Source organism: Ceratotherium simum, chromosome 11 (genome assembly GCF_057802395.1).
Source record: "Ceratotherium simum simum isolate JZ-2026a chromosome 11, ASM5780239v1, whole genome shotgun sequence".
In the NCBI taxonomy this organism is placed as follows: Eukaryota; Metazoa; Chordata; class Mammalia; order Perissodactyla; family Rhinocerotidae; genus Ceratotherium; species Ceratotherium simum.
Genome location: NC_141910.1, coordinates 52,393,002 through 52,420,098, shown reverse-complemented (window position 1 = coordinate 52,420,098; position 27,097 = coordinate 52,393,002). Strand labels below are relative to the sequence as shown.

At 45.0% G+C, this 27,097-nt stretch overlaps 1 protein-coding gene across 1 annotated transcript in view; it reads left to right on the top strand.

Annotated features, from left to right (window-relative positions):
* The first annotated feature begins 6,304 nt into the window (after nucleotides 1-6,304).
* Nucleotides 6,305-27,097, top strand: part of PLB1 (phospholipase B1) — a 127,034-nt gene continuing 106,241 nt past the window's right edge. The window contains exons 1-9 of the mRNA XM_014781358.2: nucleotides 6,305-6,392; nucleotides 15,227-15,288; nucleotides 16,540-16,612; nucleotides 17,812-17,870; nucleotides 20,905-20,945; nucleotides 21,533-21,576; nucleotides 24,446-24,536; nucleotides 24,874-24,925; nucleotides 26,931-27,017. Coding sequence (XP_014636844.2) covers nucleotides 6,305-6,392; nucleotides 15,227-15,288; nucleotides 16,540-16,612; nucleotides 17,812-17,870; nucleotides 20,905-20,945; nucleotides 21,533-21,576; nucleotides 24,446-24,536; nucleotides 24,874-24,925; nucleotides 26,931-27,017 — 597 coding nt within the window. The remainder of the gene's footprint in view (nucleotides 6,393-15,226; nucleotides 15,289-16,539; nucleotides 16,613-17,811; nucleotides 17,871-20,904; nucleotides 20,946-21,532; nucleotides 21,577-24,445; nucleotides 24,537-24,873; nucleotides 24,926-26,930; nucleotides 27,018-27,097) is intronic.

The following is a 27,097-nucleotide window of genomic DNA, read 5'->3' as shown; positions in this document are numbered from 1 at the left end:
CTAGGCCACCAAAGCAGAGCACACCAAACTTAACCCCTAGGCCACAGGGCCAGCTCCCGTTCTTTTTGTTTTTATTTTATTTAATTTATTTTTTTGCTGAGAAAGTTTAGCCCTGAGTTAACATCCATTGCCAATCTTCCTCTTTTTGTTTGCTTGAGGAAGATTAGCCCTCAGCTAACATCTGTGCCAATCTTCCTCTATTTTGTATGTGGGTCACCAGCACAGCATGGCTTGACAAGTGGTGTAGGTGTGCGGCTGGGATCCGAACCTGCGACGCGGGCCGCTGAAGCCTAGTGCATGGAACTTTAACCGCTCAGCCACAGGGCTGGCCCCCTGATTGTTTTTATTTTTATCAAGAATGAATGTTAAAGTTTGTTGAAGGTCTTTTCAGTATCTATAGAAATAATCATATTATTTTTTCCCCTTAGACTTATTATTATTTTGAATTATATTAATAGATTTGCTAATATTGAACCATCCATGCATTCCTGGAATAAAATCAAGTTGGTCATGGTGTATTTTGTTTTTGTATACTGCTAGATTTAGTTTGCTAAAATTTCTTTAGGATTTTTTTTCTTATGTGCTCATGAATGAGATTGAACTGTAATTTGTTTTCTTCCACTGCCCTTGTTGGATTTTGATACCAATGTTATACATTCTCATAAAATGAATTTGGGAGTGTTCCTATTTTCCTGTTTTCTAGAATAGTTTTTAATAAGAAGGGAATTATTTTTTTCCTTTAATTGGTAGTAGAACTCACCAATAAGGCCATCTGGGCCTGGAATATTATTTTTGGTAGATTTTTGACTACTGACTCAATGTTTTTAATAGTTATAGAATTATTCATATTTTTAATTTCTTAAGTAAATTTTGGAAAGTTTTATTTTTCTAGGAATGTGTCTATTTCAAGTAAATTTTCAAGTTTTTTTTGGCATACATTTATATATGATTTTCTGTTATTATCTTTTTGATGTCTATAGCTCCAGTAGTCATGTATGTCCCCCTTTCTTTTTCCAATACTGGCTCTTTGTGACTTATCCCTTTTTCTTGATTCATTTTGCCAGAGGTTTGCCTACCTTATTAGTCTTTTCAAAGAACTAATTTTTGGCTTTATTGATCTTCTATGTCATAGTTATCTATTGCTGCATAGCAAATTACCCTAAATCTTATTGACAACAGCAACTATCTTAGTTACTCACAATTCAGTGGATCTTCAATTTGAGAAGACCTCAGCAGGGACATTTTGTTACTGTTCCACATAGTGTTGTCTGGGATTGAATTGCAGGATCTGAAGTGACATGTCCGGGAACTTGGTACAAGAGTGGCTTGGTGCTCATCCACATGTCCTTTCTCTCTAAATGGACAGCCTGGGCTTCTTTACCTGGTTACTCAGGGCCCCAAAAGAGCAAAAATAGAAGCAGCAAGGCCTTCTAATGCCTGGGTCCAAGAGTCATTCTGCTGCTTCTATTGGTCAATGCAAGTTTCAGGGACAACCTAGATTTAAGGGAAGGAAATAGACTTCACCTCTTGAGGGAAGAGTGGCAAAAGTCACATTTCAAAAGAGCATGTAGGATGGAAGGAAATGCCGTGGTCATCTTTGGAAAAGTATGCCACGGTCTACACTGTAGGTTTGTTTCCTATATTATGAATTTCTGTGAATTAACCTTGCTTGGCATTTGTGGTGTATCTTGAATCTTAATATCTTTCATCAGTTTTGAAAAATCCTGAGCCAATATCTCTTGAAATATTGCTTCTCCATTATTTCTGTCTTTTTCTTCTGGAGTCCCAATTAAATGATTGTTTGGTTTTCTCACTTTATATTCCATGTCTGTTAGCTTCTCTTCCAATTTTACCATCTTTTTGTCTTTCTATACTGCATTCTAAGTAATTTATTATGACATATGTCCTAGTCTATTCTTTCAGTTGTGTCTCATTTGTCATCAAACCTGATCATTGAAGATTTTGAAAATTGGTTTTATTTTTCAAATTTAATTTACATTTAGTTCTTTACCAAATTTGCAATGCTACTTTTAAAAATAATTTTGTGTTCCTATAAATATCCTCAAGTTTGTATTTTATTATTTATTTATTTTTTTATTGAAGTAACATTGGTTTATAACATTATATAAATTTCAGGTGTACATCATTGTATTTTGACTTCGTGTAGACCTCACCATGTTCACCACCAAAAGTCTAGTTGCCATCCATCGCTGTACATATGTGCCCCTTTATCCCTTTATCCCTCCCCCCTCCCTGCTTCCCCTCTGGCAACCACAAATCTATTCTCTGTGTTTATGTATTTGTTTGTTGTTGTTTTTTTATTTTCCACATATGAGTGAAATCTGGCTTTCTCTGTCTGACTTATCTCACTTAGCATTATACCCTCAAGGTACATCCATGTTGTCAAAAATGGCAAGATTTCATCTTTTTTTGTCGTTGAGTAGTATTCCATTGTTTGTGTGTGTGTGTGTATATACACCATATATATATATATATATGTATATACATATATATATGTATGTATATGTATACCACATCTTCTTTATCCATTCATCCATTGATGGGTGCTTAGGTTGGTCCAAGTCTTGACTATTGTGAATAATGCTGCGATGAACGTAGGGGTGCATATATCTTTTTGAATTTGTGTTTTCATGTTCTTTGGATAAATACCCAGAAGTGGAATAGGTGGATTATATGGTAGTTCTATTTTTAACTTTTTGAGGAATCTCCATACTGTTTTCCATAGTGGCTGCACCAGTTTACATTCCCACCGGCAGTGTATGAGGGTTCCCTTTTCTCCACATCCTTTCCAACCCTTGTTATTTCTTGTCTTTTTAATACTAGCCATTCTGATGTGCATGAGATGATATCTCCTTGTGGTTTTGATTTGCATTTCCCTAATAATTAGTGACGTTGAATACCTCTTCATGTGCCTGTCGGCCGCTTGTATATCTTCTTGGGAAAATGTCTGTTCTGATCCTATGCCCATTTTTTAATTGGGTTGTTTTTTTGTTGTTGAGTTGTATAAGTTCTTTATATATTTTTGATATTAACTCCTTATCAGATATATGATTTGCAAATATCTTCTCCCAATTGATAGGTTGTCTTTTCATTTTGTTGATGGTTTCCTTTGCCTTGCAGAAGTGTTTTAGTTTGATGCAGTCCCATTTGTTTAATTTTTCTTTTGTTTCCTTTGCCTGAGGAGACAAGATATTCAAAAAGATACTGCTAAGACCAGTGTCAAAGAGCATACTGCCTATATTTTCTTCTAAAGAGTTTTATGGTTTCAGGTCTTACATTCAAGCCTTTAATCCATTTTGAGTTAATTTTTGTGATGGTGTCATATGATGGTCTACTTCCATTTTTAATTTTTGCGCGCGTGTGTGTGTGAGGAAGATCAGCCCTGAGCTGACATCCATTCCAATCCTCCTCTTTTTGCTGAGGAAGACTGGCTCTGAGCTAACATCTATTGCCAATCCTCCCCGTTTTTCTCTCCAAAGCCCCAGTAGATAGTTGTATGTCATAGCTGCACATCCTTCTAGTTGCTGAATGTGGGACGCTGCCCCAGCATGGCCGGACAAGCGGTATGTGGGTGCGCACCGGGGATCTGAACCTGGGCCGCCAGTAGCGGAGCACATGCACTTAACCGCTGTGCCACGGGGCCAGCCCCTTAATTTTTTTTTTTAAACATAATGGTTTTATAATTTTTATCTGATAATTTCAGTATCCAAAGTCTTTGATCTGTTTCTGCTCTATGTTTTTCCTGCTAATTCTTGCTCCTGGATACCTTGTTCCTTTTCGTGCTTAGTTATTTTTTGTGTGCTGCTCAGACTCCTTGAAAAATTATTTGTGAGATTCTTTGAGGCCTAGGGTGAAGAAGCCTGTCTTCAGAGACTATAAAATGCCATTCTGTCAGGCACTGGGGACATTACAATGCGAGGATCACTTCAAACTAGACTCATGGTGTGAGGGTCTCTAGAACAGCCCAGCCCCATGCTGAGCACTGTACATATATAACAGCTTACCTTTAAGAGGATGCACTATTATCCCCATTTTACAGAAAAGAAAACTGAGACTCAGATTAAATAACTTGCCCAACTCATCCAGCCAATAAATTCAGGAGCCAGAATTCAGTCTTGAGTCCAAGTCCAGAGCCAAGACCTCTTACCAGCACCCTGCATTACAGTTGAGCCCAAGGGAGGAAAGAATCACAACTGGGCTTTTATTTAAGCTTTATTTTTGTGTGTGTTGTGAGGAAGATCGGCCCTGAGCTAACATCTGCCAATCCTCCTCTTTTTTTTTCGGTAAGGAAGACTGGCCCTGGGCTAACATCCATGCCCATCTTCCTCCACTTTATATGGGACGCCGCCACAGCATGGCTTGACAAGTGGTGCATCGGTGCACGCCCGGGATCCAAACTGGTGAACCCCGAGCCACCGCAGTGAAACGCACGCACTTCACCGCTTGCGCCACTGGGCCGGCCCCTATTTAAGCTTTAAAATGGGCTCAACAAACAGCACATATGAGAATAGATTCCTGCTCTGAAAGTTTGGGTTTATAGCACTAAAACATCGTCTCAAAACTGAAATTGGCAAAAGCAAATTGGCAAGAAATCACTGTATATAATAAAATACCATTTTCACTAGAATTTCATTTTCCTGGAATGGGTCAGAAGTTCCCCGGGAGGTTGTTACGCTTGTGAATGAACACTCGTTACCTTGGCAATGCTCCCACGCCAGGCCTGTCACTGCAAAGCAAAGGTGGGAGCTGGGTGAACTCACTGGGTGAGGGAAAGAATACCTCTGTCATTGTTAGAACAAGTAAAGCTAGTCAGCATTTGTTTTACAAGGGCCTAGAGTCCTTCCTGGAGGTGGCCAGCCCAGCCTTCCAGAAATACTATCACTCCAAATAAGAGTAGAGAGCAATATTGGAGAACTTCTGGTGGCCCAAGTCCTCCTAACTATTGATAAGAGGGGGCAGGGACTTGCTTGAGTCACATTCCAGTTGGTGGCAGAGCCACCCCTGGAATTCTGGTGTCAGTCTCCCTCCTCTACATCAGATGCTTGCATTCCCATTCCACCCTTGCTCCAACTCACACACGCCTCCATGTTCCTGCTTGGAGCAGCAAGCACAGGTATGGGATTTTCTCTGGGGGCTCAGGAGTCCTACTTTCCTGGCATGTCATCTGTGCCTTGTAGAGTTTTAGGACTTTATTGTCAATCATCATTTTCATCAGGTTGCATTTTTGCTACTGTCAGTTAACTGTCAGAGCACCTTTCTAAGAACTGAGTTGGGCTGAACCAGGCTGGTAGATAATAAACCCTCTGTAAGGAACCCTCTGGGGAGAGAGAACCAATCTGCATAAAATCACTGGAGGAGAATTAAGTACCAAAATAGGTGCAAGTAGCTGTAATAAAGCAACAGGATTCAGAGCGCTGGGAGAAGAATGTGGGCTGGAGAAGTTTCACGTGGGAAGTGAAACTCGATTGAGTGCTGAAGGATGAGTGGGATTGAGATAAACACGGAGGAACTGAGAGGGCATGCAAGGGCAGGGAGCAGCGTGCCCAAAGGCCCAGTGGGGGCTCAACACATTGGGTTTGAGGAGCAGGAAGCAGGCCTGATGAGCTGGTGTGCAGGGTTGGTGTTGGGGTAGGTGACAAGTTAGATAAAGTAGGATTTTGAAATCACAAAACAAGGAGAACAATAGAGATTATCATAGTGCCTTTTGGCTTAAAGAGACTTCTAAAATGATTTAGTCCAAATCTTTTATTTTACATTTACAAAAATTGAACCCTACCAAGGTTAAGTGACTGGCCCAAGGTCTCGCAGCACACCTAGAATTTGGATTTGCTGCAGTGGGAAGTGGGGAGCTATTAAATGTTGTTTAGCAGGGGAGTGGCCTAATGCAGGTGGTATTTTGGGCAAGATGAGTCTGCTAGCTTCAGACGTAAAAGGTCTTGAGTTGGAAGAGGCCACACGCTGGTGAATCAGTGTGCCTGGCTCCTAGAAAGAGGCCCAGCAGGGAGTTTGCTGGGTGCTGGGAAGGCAAGTGCTTTTCTTCTGCCTTAGGCAGCCTTTTCCTTTTGCATTCTTGCATTTCAGTGAGAAATAGTGGTCCTCAGCAATGCTACACTCTTCACACCAGAACCTTCCAGTTGTTTCTGGAAGGAGACCTTCCTAATGGGGGAGACCATGAGGCCCCCAAACAGTTCCCTGAGATTCCCCTCCTGTCGGAGCTCACTAATCATTGCTACTGCCCCCATCCAGCTTTGGGGGTCCCTGGTTCCCTTTAACGGTCTGGCCCATGGTGGCCAACGCAAAGCTGGAGCTGGGAGTGATCATGGAAGATACTAGTATAGGAGGGATCTGGGCTCTGGCCTGCCGCCGCCGAGGTACCAATTGTTCACCTTTATCCTGGGACTCTCTTCTTCAGGTTGTTCCTTCTTGGCTCTGGTTCTGCCTCAATTATTTCCACGAGGAAGCTGAGGAAAAGACAATCTAAAAGCAAAGCATTCCTTGTCTGAGGTCATACAATGAGCCAAGGGCAAAACCTCAAGTAACTTTGAATATGCTTTCTCCTGTTAGGATGCTCCCTAGAGCCTTCTTCCCTCTCTTGGGGCACAGGGTGTATGATGCTGGGTATTGGGGGGGCATTGAGATGGAGACAGGAGGCTGCACTGGTCTCTGCCTGGAATGGAATCTGTAACGGGTGCTGGCATTTCCCCGTGGTCCTCAGCACGAGACATGGAGCAGTTACAGAATGGTGGTTTGGGAATCTCCAAATCATCTCTCCTGGTTTTTGTAATCTCATCAGACTAGAGGTTGTGTCTACCCAAAGGCTGTGACAGTGTTAATCCTATATCATTCTTTGGCATCCTATTGATGACTCTAGATTGACTGATGGGTGAGGGCAGCTGGAAATACTGGTCTTGTAGATATGGCAAAAGAATAGATTTCCATGTGCTGGGAACTCAGACTATAGAATAACACAAATAACAAGCCTTTTTATAACTTTCTTTTGAAAAGACTTTGCTCCCAAGGAAAGCATACCAGACTAGGTTAAGGAGAATTGAGTTTCACACACGGTGCTTTTAGTAACTTGCTGAGTGATTTTTGGCAAGTTTGCTAACCTCTCTGGGTCTTACTTTCCTGAGGTATTAAATGAGTTTATCTCAAACATCTGCCCACCTGGGCCATTCTAGAACACTAGAGGTCATTCAGAGGTCAGTCTAGCTACCCCAGGACCTCTGATCCTCAGTGTCACCATCCACTGAGTGTGGCATGTGACTGCCCGAGCACCACACTGGACAGAGGGACACTAACATCCCGTGCTCCTCGGAGCACCAGGAATCCAGGTGTTGGAGCAGCAGCCAGCATGAATCAGGGCTTCTGACTCAGCACCCACAGATAGTCACGTGCAGTGCCTGCTCACAGGTCAACAGCAGCATCCCACAGGCCCTGCGTGTGAATGGGAATGAGGTGCTGCATGAGTGACAGATAAAGCCCAGAACACTCGCTTACAATCCAAAACAGTGCAGGGGACAAACACTGGCTGGCTTGGACTCTCCCCTTCCTGGCTCAACAGGACAGCTCACTGCTGTGTGGATAGCAGTGCTGGCGCAAGGCCTGCCCCACCCTTGTTGGCGTGGTCTGTGTGAGCTGGTGGAAGTCACCAAGCCTCTCTGAGCCTATAAAAATGCCAACAGCGTCATAAATCCCACCTCTACTTACCCTTTAGAGTTGCTGTGAGGACATCATAATTTTCAAAGAGCCCTAGAATTTAATGTGCACTGAAGAGTGGCCTCAATTCCACATGTGTTGGCCTTGACAGTCCTCCCCACCTTCATCCTGGGAGACATGTCACCCCTAGCAGGTGTACAGCCCTCTCCTAGTCACACAGCACTTTCCTGTTCTTTGATCCTCACAACAACCCCATCAAGAAGGCAGGGAAGCAATCTTATCCCCGTTTTATAGATGAGGATATCAAGGTTCAGAGAGATTAATGCTTGATCAAGGTCACAAATGACTGTCTTTCCTCAGGGCAGGGACAGGGGTGGAATATTGTGCTCCAGACTCAGTATAATTAGAAAAACATGAAGGAATTCTATTAATAAAGCATGAGCTTTTTAATTTTGCTTTTGAAATCACCCTACCTCTGGCCAGCTGTTGGGCTAACATACCTTGGATTTTCTTGAAGAGTTGGGGCTCTCAACCTCAGACGCATGTGAACATCACTCAAAGGGCTTTTAAAAACTGCTGGTGCCCAGCACACCCAGGCCCCCCACCAGGGCAATCAGATCTGAATGTCTGTGTGTGGGGGCTGGGCAGCAGGCGATGGGTTGAGAACCACTGCTGCAGAGGGCGCTTCTCTAAGGGATACTTGTGGGTGACCCGACCCAGCCAAGGCCTGATGCTCTGATGGCCCTTTGTTGATTCCAGGACCCAAGTGGTCACAGCTCTGTCCAACTCGGATGACTAATCTCAGCCAAACCTGTTTCTCCGAGTGTGCACAGACATCTTTCTCTTTCATTCCCATCAGGGTGGAAAAATACAGGTTTTTTTTTCCCTTCCTGACCTTACCGAGGTGGGAGTTTTTCAAGGAGCTCTCAGCCCTACATAGATCCACGAGCTTGAAACTAAAACAACCCTCCAAAAGGGAAAAATTCCCCTAGGATTCTGTGATTGGGGTTCACTCATGCCACAGGTGCTTTGACAATTTCTTCCACAATGCCTCAAGGTGCTGTGGGAATAAGCGAGAATTTTTCTTCCCATTTACCTGGTGAGAAGCAGAGAACTGCAGTGAAGGCCCAAGTCACTCCAGGAGTCAGTGGGGACAGGATAGAGGAGTCCTAAGTTTCCATCTGGGTCTTCAGGTCTAAACACTTCACATTTAGATTCCAGGCACAGCCTCTTTGTGATACGCCAGGGCAGTTATCATCAAGTTAAAAACTTGAACTCCTGAGCGTTTAGTTATATGAGGAAATCCCAGAATATTGAGACTGGAAGGATCTGAAAGATGATCTATGCCAACTACCTCTCTGATGCTGAAATTATAATAGTCGTAACTACCAATTACTGCACCCTTACCCCGTATCAGACACTGTGCTGTGTGTATGTGCATTTCATCCTCACGGCAACTCCATGAGGCAGGTGTTATCAACCTCATCTTATAGGTGAGGAAACTGAGGCTTGGTGAGTTTGACCAGATCAAGAGTGTCCAAAGTCCTATCATCTGCCCCGTGTGTGTGCCACATGCCGCCATGATCCCCAGCCTCTGTTTGGACCAGTAGCCTGGGCGGCCCGTTCTTGTTTGAGTAGCTCCGGCTATTCTAACAAGGGACAGCCTGTATCCACTGGTCCAGTCCTAGTTTGGGGGCCACAAGGAAGAAGGCCAGCCCTTCACATACTGAAGGAGGTTCTCATACACCCCCCTCAGGTTCTCTTTTCTTGTCTTCCCAAGTGTGCTTAAATATGATATCTGACTGTTTATATTTCAGTGTCATACCTGTGTCCTACCTGTTCTATGACCTTTTCTCCTCCTTTTTTGCCTTCTTTAGATTATATATTTTTATTGTTTCAGTTCCACCACCCCACCCTGCCCAACATTAGCTTGCTGCTTATATAGTTTTTGTTATTTTGGCATTTAAGATTGCAACATGCATCCTTGACTTATTAGAGTCGAATATAAATCAGTGCTTTTATCACTTTCCAGATCAAGGGAAAACCTTATAACAGTGTAACTTCTTACAACAGTGTAACTCCATTTGCTCCATCCAAGTCTGCACACACAGCAAGATGTTACATATATTTTAAACCCCACACTATATTATTTTTATTGTTTATATTGGGGTTGGCAAACTTTTTCTGTAAAGGGCCATATGGTAAATATTTTAGGTTTTGTGGCTCATGTATGATCCCTATCTCTTTGTTTGTTTTAATAACCTTTAAAAATGTGAAAACCATTCTTACCTGGAGAACCATATAAAAATGGGCCATAGTTTGATGGCTTCTGTTTTATACAGTCAATATTATTTTGGATTTATCTATATATCTATTCGTTCTGTACTTTGTTCCTTCTTATATTGCCACACTTCCATCTGGGATCATTTCCTTTGAGCATTTTGAATCTGTCATTCCACTGCCTTCTGGTCTCCTTTGTTTCCAATGATAAGTCAGCTGTTAATCATTATGTTGATTTCCTGTATGTGAAAAGTTGTTTTTCTCCTGCTGTCTTTCTTTAGCTTTAGAATTACACCTAGACATGTCAATTATTATAGTTGATGTGTCTAGATGAAATTCCCTTTGAGTTTTTCCTACCTAAAGTTTTGGGTTTTTTTTTTTCTTTTCCTCCAGCTTCTTTGATCTGTGGCTCAATTTCTTTCATCAAATATGGGAAGTTTTCAGTCATTATTTCTTCAAATCTTTTTCTGCCTCTTTCTCTCTCTGCTTGTTCTGGGACTTATATTACCTGTATGTTTGTATGCTTGACAGTATCTACAGATCTCTGAAGCTCTGTTTATTTTTCTTCAATCATTTTCCCTCCTAATTTTTCAAAAATGTACTTTCTATTGATCTTTAAGTTTACTGATTCTTTTTTCTGCCATCTCAAGTCTGTTGCTGAGCCCACCTAGTTAAGTCTTTCATTTCAGTTATTGTACTTTTCAACTCTGGGATTTCCTTTCCTTTTTTTAATATATATATAGCTTCTATTTATCGAGTCATTAGTCTTCATGTTTTTCTTTAATTCTTTGAATATATATAATAGCTGCTTTGAAGACTTTGACTGCAAAATCCAACATGTGGACCCACTCAGAACCAGTTTCCATTGACTGCTTTTTTCCTGAGTGTGGGACTCACTTTTCAGTCTCACAGCATGTCTAGTAACTTTTGGTTGAAAATTGGACATATTTAATAAAATTTAGGAATTCCGAATTCTATTTTATTTTTCTGAGGGTTATTGGTTTGTTTTTTAGTAACTTGCCTGGACTTAAACTGTGGAATCTATCTCCCCCATGGTGTGCAGCCACTGATGTCTTTGCTCAGTTTTTTATTTTTTATTTTTATTTTTTTAACCTGGCATCCTAGGAGTCACCCCTGATGTGCACAGTTTAGTGATCAGTCAGTGATTGGGGCGGAAGACGCACTCAAACACCTTGAGCCTGCAAGGCTCTGTTGATTGATCTGTGTGTAGGTTGGGGAATGGACACAAAGTTGCAGCCAATTCTCAAGTTTCTCTTAGCTTTAATTTTACACCGGGCTGTTTCAGGTCTTCCCAGCACATACATAGATTCTCAGTCAGCCAGGAGTATGTGAAGAGCATACCTCAGCCCTTCTCATTTCCCAGATTTCCTCATTAAATATCTGATCAGTTCACCTCTCTCTCCAACTGGGAATAAAACATTGGGATAGCAAAGCTGTGGATATTCCCCATTTATTCCCGCATTAGTCTACCACTTTTCACTTGTTTGTTGTCTGTTTTGGTTATTTCCTCTCTCTTGGTTTTTGTTTATTTGGTGTTGTATCCTGATAAATTTTTTTATTGAAATCCAGACATTGTATATGAAAAATTAGAAAGATAATTTTATGTTCTGGATCATGCAATCTTCCTCCAGAAAGGCTTCACCTTTGCTTTTGGCAGGTGGCTAGGTCAGGGCAGATCACCTTACTTTAGTCAAGAATCAAACTGATTCAAAGCAGGGCTTCAGTCTTTTGGAAGCTGGTCTATTTCAAATTTATCCATATGCCAAATCTCTTTGAAGTGCCAACTGAAAGCCTGGGACATTTACCGGGGCCCCTCCTCTTGGACGGGCCCTGAACTCCAGGATTTTCCCCCACCTCCACGGAACTGCCTAAAGTCTGGATGGCAGGGTAGCCTCTCACCTGCTGATTTCTGTTGAATGTGATTTGGCAAATGCTTCAAGAGTAAAAACAGCATCAATTGTTGGGCTAACTCTCTTCACTTCTCTTCTCTCTGGTTCTTGACTCCCAAGTTCTTGCTGCCTTTAAGACCCTCAACAGACACACACACACACACACACACACACACACACACACACGCAACATGGAAATGCATAATAGAATGTCTGCAGAGGAAAAATATAAGGCCCAGAAGATTCCATAACAGATGCAGGAAAAGGTGTAGGAATCCATTGATAGTCTTAAAAAATAGCCTCTTTTGAGCCCTTTTCAAATCTTTTAGATCTAAAGTCAGCAGATAGGAGCTCTCAGCCCAGCCCCACCTCTCTAAAGAAAAATTTTAACTTTTGCTGCTGTAAAATTATACTAATAACAACATCCATCTCCCTGGATTATTTTGATAATGAACCAACAACACCTTTCATCAAAATTAACATATTTCAGCATGTATTTTGTGCAGGCACTGGGCTAGATCTTCTGCTATATTTTTTGATTTTAAAAATTTTATAAACAATATAGAATGCTGAGTATATTCACTGTCATAAAAATCTTTTCTTAAGAAAACTACTATTTAAAGGAGAGGGCCAAAGGCTTTCTTTGAGGAGCAATGTTATGTTTCTCCCAGGCTTGGAGCCTGGAGGATTAGGAGATATGCTGAATGGGACATTTCTCAAAGATCAGGGGAGGGTTGGCTTCCAGCAGCTGTGTTCCTCTACCTGTGAAGGTCCCGGCAAAGCCCCATGAGGAGTTGTGGCAGCAGCAGCCAGCCTGGGAATCTAGAGGTCAATCCTGGGGACTCTTGGGGCTAAGGGCCATTGATTCCTGTGGCTAAGGGCTATTGAGAGATACCATCCTCCCATTTCACCCTGATGACCTGTTCAGTGCCAGTCTAGATCAGGGATTGGTTGGGAAACCATGTTCATGGGCCAAATCCAGACTGCCACCTGTTTTTGTATGATCTGTAAACTAAGAACGATTCTTGCATTTTCAGATTCATTTTTTAATGTGAATGTCCAGTTGTTCCAGCACTATTTGTTGAAAAGACTGTCTTTTCTCCATTGTATTGCCTTTGCTCTTTTGTTAAAGAATATTACCGTAATAGTATCATATCTCTGCCGTGCTGATTGATCCACCCCACTACTCTCAGAGTGACCATCATCGTAAAACACACCTTAATGCTCGTCTCTTCAAAGACCGCTCATGGCTCCCTGTTGCTCCTGGAGTAGCCTGGCACTTGCAGCTCCACAGCCCGGCTGCTGTCTGTCTGTGCAGCCTCATCCACCCTGCCCACCCCTCCCCGCCCCCCAGGTACAAACCCTGTGCTCCAGCTTTTTGCAGTGTTCTTGCTTGTCTACACCTCTGTGTCTTCCCATCATGTGGCTCTTTCTGCCCAGAAAGCTTTCTGCTGGGAATTTCAAAAGGGTCACTGAGGTCTGGAGGCAGGTTATAGGCATCATTCCTGTTATGAGCTCCAACATGGAAATCAGTGCCTGATCTCACAGCGAGTGTGAAAAGGAAATATATTCTTGCTTGTCCTGAAACACCAGATAAATTCTTTTCAGGGTCAACGAGTAAAGCTGCCGAAGAAGGCAGGGGTGGAAAAGAAATCAAGCCCTCTCCCCCAAGTCAGGCCTCCCTTTGCATTGCCTAATGCTGTTTGGGGTTTCTTCCATGGTGTGCCCTTACAAGGAGTGTGCACCTGGGCAGAGAACTGGGTGGGGAGAAGCCAGAGGAAGCAAGGGACTCAGATCTCTGATTACATATCAGTATCATCAATGTGTCATGAAGCTGTTGAAGTAAGCATCAAGATTATGTGACAACATGAAAAATGCTTACAGTGCAACGTTAAAGGGAGCTTGCAGGATACAAAATTGCATCCACATTGATTAGACCTGAAAGAGAAGTGTGCCTGATCAGAGCCTGATGGTGGATACAAGAGCGTGAACAAATGAAATCACTTTGGGTTGTAGGAGTAATGGCACTGTGGGTGATTTTTTGGTTCTTTATTTAGAGTGCTGTTAACTGTACTCCGGTATTGTTTGTATATTTAAAAGGCCAAATGTTTTATGGAAAAACTCGTTGACTTGGACACTTAAAATGAGTCTATTTTATTGTATGTAAATTATATTTTTAAAAAGTAAAAAGATGTAAATGTTTTAAAAGACAGGCCTAAGGTAAGCTGGAACAAGGCTAGTATCTTTGTGGTCTCCCTACTGTTACCACCCAGAAAGGGGGTTCATCTGCCTGCCGCAAGCCATGCCAATAGTCAAGGGGCAAGGTGGTAGGAGAGAAAGGGCTTTTTATTACAGTTTGCTAGCAAGAGGGACGATGGCCGACTAATGTCCAAAAAACCCTTTTACAGAACAAAGGCTACAGGCCAGTTATATATGGGACTGGTCTCCAGGTGGGGGAGGCAGCTGGTCTCTGGGTGGGGGGAACCATCTGATCTCAGGGTGGAGGCAGACATCTGGTCTTAGTTCCTGATAGTCTTTTGTTTTACTGGATGTGCATCAGAGACCTGAGCAACGCCCTCTACCCTGATCTTTCAGCTGTCCTTCATGACAGCTATCAGCATAGACTCTCTGCCTGGGGGTCATCACATTCCTAAGGAACTCAAGAGAACAAAGTTATCAACTTATAGCAGCTGGGAGGGGCCATAAAATCCACAGAGCATATCTGGGCTAGTTAGTCAGAGGTCATTCAAAGTTACAATAGGGTTTCTTTTCTACAATATGGCTTCCCTTATGTCAACCTAGAGTTGAGCTTGTATCACTACCTGCCTTTTCTTCCCCTTCGCCTACATTCAGTAAGATCCCTCAACACAATCCCTGTCCAGCTATTATGTATAGTCATGGCTGCTGGGAATACCATGATTAGCTTTACTCCTAAACTCACATCACCCTTCATACTATTCTGGAACGTCCTTCACTGCTTTGTCCTGGGTCCCCAAACAACAGCAGCTATTTGTCCAACACTGCCCTCCTCGAGAGTTCTGCCTTTTGCTAAGAAACCAGTAAAGGAATCTGTGATAATGTTCCCATGCATGATATAGGGTTATTGCTGACCCCTCCATGATAATACTTTTGCTATTCAATCTGGGGTTCTGCCCTAATTGGCTGCATTAATGGAAGCACAGTGCCCCAAACAATGGAGGTGATAGTTGGAAGAATGGAATCTAGGCTTTCCTAACACAAAGGATGTTACTGAGCTGGGCACATAGGTAGGGCTGGGAGGAAGGGCATGACAGCTGCAAGTCTGGGTGGGAGTTAATTCCAGCTAAATAGCCTGAACTATTTTTGCTTTCTTTTAGGGACCGCCCAGGCCCATACCTCTCCTGGAGAGAACACATTGGAAGAGCAGCTATGGCCAGAGGTGAGGGCTTTGCCCTCATGGGATGGGAATGGGATTCCCTTCTAGTGGGTAAATCTAAGTCTTGATGCAAGTTGGTAGGTCCCTTCCTGAGGCCTTGAGAGAATGCGCTGGATGAGCGGCTTCCCCCAGGGACTGTCGGGCTGCCTGGTGGAGCAGAGGCAGCATAACCGTTTCTCCTGGAATTTGGGGCTCATCATCCCTGCAGACCTAGTGGGAAGTTCCCAGAAGTGTCCAGACAGAGTTATAAATGGGCTTATTATCTCTGTGAACCTTGAAGCAGATGCTGTGAGTTATCTGAAGGCATCTGGGTGAGGTCTTCCCAGAACATCCACAAGATAAGAGTTGAGAGTAAACGCTTTATCTCTTATTCCAGTCAGTAATTCAAGAGAAATTAACTTGTGTCTTCCTGTGATGGCGAATGTGGTCAAGCTCCTCATTTACTGCACATTTTCCCCTGTTGGAGTATTTCCCCTTCCACTCTCAGTTCTGGGGAGAAAACAGGTGCTCTCCCTTCCCAAAGCCTTCCATGTCACTCACAGAGCAGAGGCAGCTCTGGACTAACAGGCATCTGAGGATCCACGCGCTGGTCGCCCAGTCCCTCCTCTGCTCTCATCAGCCCCTCTGGGCTTAGGACCCACCAATCCAGTGGGGATGCGAGAGTCTCCCACTTTCAAGTTTATCCAGTTTCCAGCAGCAAATAAACATAATGCCTCATACACCTGCTTTTGTGTAAATAATCAAATTAAAAGAGGGAAAGTAGGTAATACAAAAAATGTAATAGCATAGAATGGAGTTTTTAACATTTAATCTAGATATATTGAGTCTCTTCTCAATAATTTTTTTATTGTGGTAAAATATACATTAAATGTACCATTTTAACCATTTTTGAGTGTACAATTCAATGGCATTAAGTACATTCACAATGTTGTGCAACCATCACCACTATCCATCTCCAGAACTTTTTCATTATCCCAAGAATTGATTTTTATTCTTCTTTATATTATTCTCCCTCCCTCTCCACCCAACTGTTTTGGGGCATCGTTACCTATGACCTGCTAAAATCATTGTCAGTAGACACATGTCCCTTTTACCAGGTGACCTGGGTAGGGTTAGAAAAACGTGACTAGGACAATTGTTACTTCTGAATTTTGAACATAGATAGAACAAGTACAAGGTCATTTCTACACCAAGATTTCAGGACCTGAAATATTTCCATGCAAGGCAGCTGATGTGTCTGATGTTTGGTTTTAGTTGCAGACCCTGAAGAATTTTCCATTCTCCTGCAATCCAGAGATGTTGGGATCCAGCGAGCCTTCTAAGTCAGGTATGTGACCCCGAGCCATGAACCTGGAAGACCAGCATCTTCTCTCTGATGTGGCCAGCAGGGGCTCCAACCCTACTCCTCTTGAACCTTTTGGCCATTCAAGTCCTCCCTCTTCTCCATCCTTAGTCCTTCACATCCCCTCTTTTCCCCCCTTCAGTTATTTCCATGGAGGGACACAGCCCGACACACCACTTGGAGATAAAATCAACGTGGCCCCGCAGTGGCTTGCCTGGGTGAAGGCAACCTCCGGGAGCTCACCTCCAGGTGGGCAGAGTCATAGAAGTTGTGGGTTGAAGCTTGGTCACCCACATGCCTTCCCCGATCCTGTGATGTAGTCACAGTGGCTGCTCTAGACTAGGTTTGTCTAGTACCTGGATGCCATGAATGTTGCTCTTGAGCTGGCAGTCTTCTCTGGCTTTATCCTATTAAATGGCCACATTGCAGACTGTTTTTAATGGCTTTGTTTATGTTTGTATTGCACTAACTTACCAGGGTTTCCAGCTTGGCATGCTCTTCTTACTATTCTGTTATATAAAGAGTGTAGGTGGAAAAAGAAACTGATGCACTTCTTAGGAAATGCCTTCTTTAGGAGGTTTACCTTTAATGCCCCCATTACGTGACCAGGGAGTCTGTCAGTGGTTTCTAGGGAGACTTAATTCTAAAAATGCTGGTGGCCCAGGTGGGTCATGGAGGCCTCCTAGTGACCATTTGCATACAGCTTGCACCTGGTATTTATGTGTGTTCACAGCCTTTGAGTGCTGTTCTCTGGCAATCTTCACACTAACAGGATCCTTTTGTACCCAGGTGGTTTTCATTTTAATTTGTTGCCCTCTTATTAATAGTGGCCCAGAAAAGCTGAGCCAAGGACAGAGGGAAGCTGAAGGGAAGCTGAAGAAAGAGGGCCAGGTGAGAGGGAAAATGAGGGCCATGTGTGACCTTCCATGGGCCACCTATTTGGAGATCCTGAGTCCAGTTAACACTGTCGCCTCCAGAGAGGAGTGAGCCTCTTCCGTGTGGGGCTCCGAGGGCTCCCAGCGACTGCCTGGTGTTCAGTTTTCCACTCCCATGGCTAAAAGACTCAACCTCAGCAGCTGTCCTCCAGCTGGGGGACATGGGTCTGCCCCTCCCATTTGGCGTTCTCAGCCCACACCGTGGGGAATGTAGATCTGACCTTCTGCCATGGGTTCTTGTCTCCACAGTCCACTCTCTGAGACCTTCTGATATTAAATTTGTGGCAGCCATTGGCGATGTGGAAACTGTGAGTATTTCAAAGAGATGGAGGTGGAAGGCAGCATTTGGTATATGTGCTGCCGAAGCGAGCACTAGGTGGAAGGCAGCATTTGGGACTGGTGACCCTCTGAATGAGCTCCTCCTAGGAACCAGGCAGAATGTTTCATTTGGTGAGAGAAGAACATTCTCCGAGTGGGAGAAATCCTAAAATCTAGAGGGTTTTAAGTTCTTTTTTTTTTTTTAAATCAAATGAATTCCTCCCTTTACATTAGGGTGAGGCAATTTTTGGAGTTTCTCATTAATAAATTAAACCCATTGATAAATTAAGTCAAAGATCACATAGAATTTTAAAAAATAATCTCTTAAACTCTCTGTTTATGAGATAAAGAAAAAAAAATGCCCTTACCTGCTTGGTAAATTTTTAAAAATATACCCATCTTTGCTAATAAATTTTAATTGGTGTATTTTATATAGTTAGGTAAAGGAGAAAGAAAGTGATAAGAAGAGAAAGATGGAAAGAGAGAGGAATGAGCAGAAAGAGAGGCACTGAGAGAGAAGAGGGTTGGAGAGCAGAGCGGAATGCCGGTGTGATTCCCCAGTCAGTCCTGGTTTCCCATAATCCCACCTGGCCTGGTCTTAGTAAGGTCCACAGCCCTGCTGCCTCCAAGTCCCAGCAAGCGCCAGATGAACAGAACACTTATCAGATGTTCTCCGCTCTGCCCCAAAGCCCTGCTGGACCTCCCGCACTTGAACCAGGACGTTCCCCTCCCCTCCAGTGTCCTCCTCCCCCGTCCCCTAACATGTCTCCTTCCCACCATCCCTCCCCATCCCTGCTGCAGTCTGTACTCCCTGCAGCCTCAGCCCCTTCCCCTGGGCCCAGCCTGCCACCTCACCGTAACCCCAGCCCACGACCCCACACACGCTGCCAGCCATATGTACAGTACAAGCCTTCACATTAGAAAACAGACCTCAGGCCCAGTGAAATCTGGCAGGCGGGGCTTCTCACCCTTGTCTTATTCTATCTGTGCTGGTGGTGTTAAAACTGCATGGGTGACTGTCTGTGAGTGTCGATGAGGGTGAAGGTAGAGGTTTCCTACTGGGAGAGATGTGGAGGGGGAGACGGGAATAAATGAGAAAGGAGGTTGCATGTCACAGGTAGCACGTTGACTTTGCTGAGCCCGTGTCCCTGCATGCTGGTCGTTACCATTCCAGAGCCCGGAACATGTGACGCTCACTGGAGGACTCATGTTCTTCCCCCTTGGGCAGGGAAATTCGCTGTGGGGAAATCTCTACCCTAAGTCAGGTTTCTAAAGTTAAACCCAACAATGACTCCCACTCCTTGGTTCCGGCTCTGAAAGAGCTCTCTCACTCATGAATTATTCAGGCCGACAGCTCCTGCCTGTCACTCAGCTTACCCTTTCTCCTCCAGAGAGCCGGAGGCCCGTGGCACAGAATACGGCTTCCCTCGCGCTGGTCTCCCGGCCTTGAGTCATCCTCGTTACCGACAGGCTTCTCACCCTTCAGGAAAAATCCTGAAAGCACAGTTCTTAGGAGGCCGCCTTCCTCCGTCTGCCCTGAGAGACGGCTATCAGGAACTTCGCCTGGTTTATAAAAAAAATCAGGCCAAGGAAAAGTAATGGAAGACAGTGAATTTAAAAAGAAAAAAGTCTATAATGCGGATGCTTTTGCCTTGAGTTCCTGGAGCTTTCTGTAACCAAGGCACGATCCCTTGTGACTGTAAGGAGCACTTGTTGGTTTAATTGCTCTGGACTCCCTTTTCTTCAGGGAAATTTCAAGATCAGGTGTGAAAATGTTTGTAAAAATTATTTTCAAACCAACACGTGTGGTACATGTTCAATATAAGAAGAAATCAAAATACATGTATACAGTATAAAAAATTAAAAATGCCATTCACATCTCCTATTCTCCTGCCTCAGCACATATACTCCACTATATAGGGTGAGAAAGCGTGTGTGTGTATATACATATAAAACCTAAATAGAGTCATATTGCAATATAATATCTGTGACAAGCTTTTTTCTTTTTATGCTTAACTAAGAGTCAGACATTTTCCATACCAGGAAGGTTACAATCCACTGTATCAAATTCCTGACTCCATTCCAGTTAGAGGAAGGTCATGGTCAGCCTGCCCTCCCCAGAGGGCACCAGAGGAGTGACCCAGTTTTATAGACTGGTTGTTGTTTGAGCTGGGTGGTGAAGGCTAGACAGGCTCTTTAATGGGAAGCAGCAGCAGGCAGGGTGTAGGTAGTGTGGGCACAGCTGTCACCTGTCACCATCACACCTGGAGACACCATCTTCTAGGAATTTTGAGAGAGAGAATTTATGTCAGAACCTGTGAAAATAATACCACTGACAACAGTTAATATGTACTGAACACTTTCTATGTACTGGGCCCGACTCCAAGCATCCCTAGGACCTTGCAAATGACAGGATTCCCAGGGGGGTCACCATGGTCTCACCTCCGGTCCTACAACCAGGGAACGGAGAGTGTCCTGTGTTGTCTAGCATTTTGCCAAGAGGAAAATCAGAATCTTATTTTGTTCATCCAAAAGATATTTATTAAACAAATATTTATTGAGTAGTTATGCTGTGTCAGGCCCTGTTCTAGGTCCGAGGAACATAGTCCAGAGCAAAACAGACAAAACTTCCTGCCCTCATGGCATTTATACTCTAGTCAGGAGAAGCAGACAATAAACTTTAGATCATGGAAGATCACAGTAAGACGTTCTCTTTTGTTTCTGTGTAGGATGGTAATAGGGTTTTACGATGCGTTTAAATCTAAGCTCTCCCGCCCCTGTTTTCTGTTCTGAGGAAAGCATTCACATTTTCTGTTGCTCTGAGTTCTGACCAACATGCTGAGGAGGAAGCCTAACATTCTCCCCTCCCTGCAGAACTAGGGGGCAGATCTGGTCTTCCTCTGGATCCGCAGGTTCCCTGCTGTTGGTGAGAGGGGGTGTCTGATAGGCAGCTGGGGTCTCAGAAGGACAGGCTCTGCCGCCTTCTCTGGCTGGCTTGTTCACACTTCGTATCATCTTTTCCAGCCTCCAGACTCAGGGACGGTCGACGTGGAGAAGCAAATATGGTAACTGTCCTAGAAGCACAGAACGTTAGGGCTGAGAGGAGCCTCAGAGATGACCTTCTTTCATCTTCTTGCTTCATCGATAGGGAAACCTGAGAGCCTGGGAGGAGATGCCTTGCTCCAGGCTCCCTTAGGACAGGTGGCAGAGTGGGGAAAAGAACCCAGCCTCCTTCCTCCCCATCCAAACCTCCCTGTGCCCTCGAATCCCCCTGGCTCCTCTGGGTGAATGAGAGGACAAGTGGGAAAGGCCAAATGCGGGATTCCTGTTCCCACTGCCAGTCTCCGTGCTCTGCTCTGGGGAAGCGTGCAGGGTTGAACCAGGGTCAGGCCCATTCTACACAGGGGTCCGCATCTCCTTCCAGCTTTGGACCAGAATGGAAAGGTGGGGAAGAGGGTCCAGACGGTGCTGTTCACCCCATTTTGGTGATTTCATTGCCATCTAAGCTGTGTCTCTGGCTCCAGGTGGGATAATTCTAGAACCAGAGCAAGGCTGAGCCCAAGCTTGTTATGAATAGACCACAGCAGCCGAGGGACAGGGTTGGCAGGCGACAAATGAAGCCTGAAGCTTGTGTATTTGCTTCTACTTGCAGGACTGACAAAATGTCACAGCAGGCGTGCCTGGGAGTGGTGACAGGTGAGTTCTGTGTATTCGTGGTCAGATTCCAGATTATTCCTGTCCCTCCCAACATAGCAGCATTTTGGTTAATGAAGAGAATGTACTCTATTGGTCACTTTGTCACAGAGCCTGAGGGGAAGGGGGAGGCGTTCTGAGAGGACAGTGAGCCAGGGTGTGAAAAGTCACATCCCTCAAAAGAGGACGTGAGAAACGTACCGAGGGTCTCTGAGCAAAGAGCAGCCAGGAAGCACTGGGTTAGGTTAGGGGTCATGGGAGAGGGGTCAGTGGTGGCAGGGCCAGAGTCCTGAGGCCCCTTGTACCCCAGGAGCCCGCGGTAGGACTTGTAGCACTTCAGCTAGGGAAACTGTGCACCCTTCACCACCCCCACAACCCCCTCAAGGAGAAGACCAGGTCCAGTTTTCAGCCTATTTCATTTTGCAATAACTCCCTTGCTTATAAAAGAAATGTATCAATTGGGTTCAGAAAAATGAAATGAAGAAAATGAAAATTGACTGTAATCCTACTATCTAGAGATAATCATTGTTAACATTTTGGCCTTTTTATGTATGAATGTGCTTATGAATATGCTATCTGTCACTTGGTTTTTTTTTTTTTTTTTCATTTAATATCAGACATCCCTTACGACTCTATTAAGTCATCCTGAAACCCCCGAGTCCCTTAACACCAGCTAAATTAGCTAGTGGGATGTTGGAGTTGCCTATGTTTGGGGCTCACAAGTCGAGAACAAGGAAATCACCTTTCACTCCATAATTAGAACGAGAAGACTCAGACCACAGAGCACGTGCTCTGCTGAGCTGACGCTCCCACTGAGAGTAATGACAGTGAGGTAGCTGGTGCCCTCTCAATTCAGCCAGTGAATTTCACCAAGGGCCTGGGGATCAGTAGGCTCCCCAGAAAGAACAGGGATGAAAGAACAGCCCTCACCCTTCAGGATCTGATTGACAGGAGAGGGGATATTGTGGCCAAAGTGGTAAGGAGGTCCCCTTGCGAAAGGTCAAAGTGTTCTGAAAGAGGAGGCCCCTGCTGACTTGTGACTCACAGTCACAGCTCTGCCTAGCCTTGGCCCTGTTTGCCTTTAAATGGTAGGAAAAAAGAAATGAAGTGGCATATTTGGGGTGTCTGGGAAGACGAGATGTACTTTAGACCCTGAAACCACAAACACAGCTGCTGCTTTGCCTGACTTCTCAATTTATCTCCATTTTTTTGTTCCTCACTCACCTGGCAACGAGGCCTGACTGCCCGTCTTTAAGCGCAGAGTGACCAGGAGTCCCACCTGGCCAGAGTTGCAGCAGAAGGCAGGGCAGTGAGGGCAGATCTTGCACCTGAAAGTCTTCAAAGCCAGGACTCACTTGTAGCTGCTGGTGACTCCAGCCTCCCTAATGCAGGGCGGTGTGGGGAGGAGAGGAGGGCCAGACCTGGAGGCTCAGCTGGGGGCTGAGCCAGCAGAAGAGCGACTGCTCTTTCAAGGAGAAAGTGCTCCAGGGACATCAGGCCCATGCAGTGGTGTGATGGGGCTGGCTGGCTTGAGCCCCATGTGGCTCAGCCCACCTGTCCTTCAATCCCAGAACCTTAGAGCTCTTCAAAACTAGCCATGCCCTTGCCCACCACGGCCCTTTTGCAGGTGGGAAAACTGAGTCTCGGGGAGGTAAACAGACTTTCCCAAGAGTCCTTATGAATCCAGGTGGTCCAGCCCCACAGCCTGTGCCGTTTGTGGGGAACTTAGAGAGAGGCAGCGAGGACAGACCAGTACACAGCAGACCTAAAACAAAATGACAGGCAGATTTGTGTGAAAAGATCCAAGGACATGTTTGATCACAAAGAAGCAATACAAATACTTTTAATTAGGAAAGCAATTCTCTTTCAAAGACCTAGCACCAGATATTCATGTTTTGTCGTTTGCCCTCACAGACTCTCCTGAGGTGAGGGAGGGAACACATTCTTCCCCACCCCTACCCACTCACACGTGCGTGCGCACACACTCTCTCACACTGTCCCTGTAGTCTTCAACTGGCCTCAGAGCTTTCTGTTTTCTCACCATGTATGGGAATGTGCTCCTTCTGCAAGCCAGTCAGGGCTTAGAAAAGGAAGCTCATTAGTTTGGGTTGAAGATGAAGAAGATAGAGTCTCACGCGACTTAGGTGGCACCCAAGCTGACAAAACAAAGTAACCCGTCTCCTGACTTCCAGCCCAGCTCTGCCTCCTCCCCCCTGTCTGCTGCCTGCACGGTGTCAGCTGGATTCTGCTCCCACAAAGCCCCAGGCACTCTGGACGGGGGTGAAAGGAAAAGGGGAGTGGGATGGGGGCGGAGGCATCTCCCTCGCGTGACACTCTCCCTGCTCTGCCCTCTCCTCTCTTGGGAGCAAGACACAACTTAACTGCTCCTGACTGCGCTATTTTTAGCGGTCCTCTGGCTGTCAGCTCTGGGACATGTGTTCCCTGGAGCTCTCCCGTCCTGCTGTCACTCTCAGCAGGAGGGAGGGAGTGGGGAGGCAGCCTGCCCGTGTCCCTGTCCCAGCACACTTTCCCTAAGGAGTCGATAGTGCACAACAGCAAAAAGCTTTCGGCCTCGGAGAGCTCCAGTTCAGATCCCAGCAACTTCAGTTAGCCCCAAGGCCTTGGGTAGGCTGCTTAGCTTCTCTCAGCCTCAGTTTCCCCATAAGGCACTTAGCAGTGGGCCTGGCCTAGCACTTGACAGATGGTCATTTTTAGCTCCATTCACTTCCAGGGTCCTCGCAACCCCCAGCACGGTGAAGGCTGTGCTTTGCAAAAGGGGCAGCAACCCTGACACCTAACCCTAGAGGGGGTCGGTCTTCACAGGTGGCCTCCAGCTCTCAAGGCCACAGCCTCGAACCAGCTCTCTCTTTAGTCCTTTCAGATGTCATCAGACATTTCAATCCCTCCGTGCTGCGGCCTATGTGCGCCCCTGGAGAGAGAGTGGAACCCCCCACTGCAGATGAGTAAGTCCCTTTTCTGGATCTCTCCAGGGTTCTGTTCTCCTGCCCATCTTGGACATCCAGAAGGGAGGATTGGGGGATGCTGACAAAGTCAGAGAGGCTTTAAAATAGAGGTCTGGAGTAAATCAAAGTCAAAATGTGTCTCCTGCCTGATTTCAGTCAGCCTGATGGGCCTGATTTTAAAAATCAGGTCACTGTCTGCCCTCCAGAGGCCGGGGCGGGGTGCAGTATAGCCTTGGGCTCATAGATTGGCACCTGGGCTGGCACAAGGGGCAAGCTTCCAACCCTCAACAAAGTTATATTTAACTGATTTTTCTCTCTGCTCCCTCCCTCCATGCAGAGACTTGTGGATTCAGGCAAAGGAACTGGTGAGGAGCATGAAAGAGAACCAGGTAAGGATCCATCTGACGCCATGATGGGGCTGCCCGTGCCTGCCGCAGGCCCATCAGACCAAACACGCCAGGCAGCTGGGGCCCCGCGGCCACTGTGCCCTGAGCTCAGCACCCGCTGTGGCCTGGGTGCTCCCAAAATGCCCTTCCTGTGGTGATTCTCCTGAGGCCACTATCAAGGGCCACTTCTTATGTTCACAATGTGGTCCTGCCAAAAGTCAGCAGGTGGACTAAATGACTTCTCACTTAGGGAGGTGGTTGAGAGCTCGGGTTCCAAAGGGAGGCTGGTCTGAGTGTGAATCCTGAATTCTCCACCCATTAGCTATGTGATATTGGGTAAGGCACTTAACCTCTCTGAGCCTCGGTTTCCCCATCTATGAAATGGGGTTAATGAGACAGCATGCAGCACACGGCTTAGGATTAAATGAGGTGTCAGATGTGCCTGTTGCTGTCATCGTCATTGAAGTGGTGATTGCTGTTATTATTAATTGCCATATTCATTTTAGTTCTTAGGTGGAGGCCTCTGAAACACACGTGCTGAGGCCCCAGTACCCACTCTCCTAGCAGTTCAGACACTCTACTCAGTGACTCACATGAGTTTGTAATAAGCATCCTCTAATCATTTGTGCTTTCCTTATGGGAAAGTATCAAATCAAGGCAAGCTTTGCTACCAAGCTGGCTCTACCCAGGCACTGGGCCTGGACCACTGGAATCAAGGGAAAACTCTGTCTTGGCCGGTCATCATTTGTTCCAGGGTTCAGGGATTAAAGCTAGGTCATTCCAGGTTATACAGGGACAGTGACAAGTGCAGGAGCTACACCGTAAAGAGTTGGTTTCCCCCTAACAGGGGAATTCCAGAATTTCTAGAGTTATAATAACATTCCTGAAAATAGCTGGGAGGTCCTGAATCCAACCCCATAATTTTACACATGAAGAAACTGAAGTCCCAAGAAGTCACGTGACCTGTCCAAGTTCACACAGCTAGTCAGAGCTAAAATCTAAAGAGCCTGATTCACAGTCCAGTGCTCCTCAAGTGCACCGTGCTGCCTCCTAAGAAAACAAAATGAAAGTTTATTTTTGTTCTACAAGTAACACATGATCATTATAGAAAAATCAGGAAACACAGATAAAGAAAAAGAATATTAAAACCATCCTTCAACTTAATACCCAGAGATAATTACTGTTAACATTTGGTATATATTCCTTTCCATATTTTTCTAAGCACATTTATGTGTAAGTATTTTATAAAACAGGGATGTTACTAGATGTGGATACTTTTTATAACCTGCTTTTTCTCAATATAATATTTCCCAAGATAATAATTACATTTTCCAGCATCATTTTATTTATTTATTTTTTTTGTGAGGAAGATCGGCCCTGAGCTAACACCTGCCAATCCTCTTCTTTTTTTTGCGGAGGAAGACTGGCCCTGGGCTAACATCCGTGCCCATCCTCCTCCACTTTATATGGGACGCCGCCACAGCATGGCTTGCCAAGCGGTGCGTCGGTGCACGCCCAGGATCCGAACCGGCAAACCCCGGGCCGCTGCAGCGGAGCGCGCACCCTTAACCGCTTGTGCCACAGGGCCGGCTCCTCCAGCATCATTTTAGTAGCTACAGTGTTTCATCTTATGAGTGTTCCACAATTTACACAGCAATCCCCTATTTTAGACGTTTACGTTGTTTCCAATTTTTCAATCTTATCAACAAGCCTTCTTCATTGTAGCTAAATCTTTCATGTATCCTTGGTTCCTTAAAATACATTTTAGGAAATGGAATTGTCGGATCAAAGTGTATGTCCTTAAAAAAAAAGTACGGTATACATGTTGCCAAATTGCCTTCTAGAGCAAACAACACTAGATTCCTACCATATACATCTTCCTTTGAAAAAAATTCATAAATATGATATTATGGGAGTGGGTTATGCAACTGAAAGATGTGAAAAGAAAGAAGTTCTTTTGGTGCCAGGTCTTACTATCTCTTTTTGCTGCTGTTGCCCTTTTCTTCAGCAACTTGACTTTCAAAATGACTGGAAGCTCATCAATGTGTTCTTCAGCAACGCAAGCCAAGATCACCTCTGTCCCTCCACCCAACAGGTAAACCACAGGCTGAGAGGCAGAGAGGTTGCAAATACGGGGGTGAGGGCAGAGTGAATGAACTAAGTCGACACCTGTCA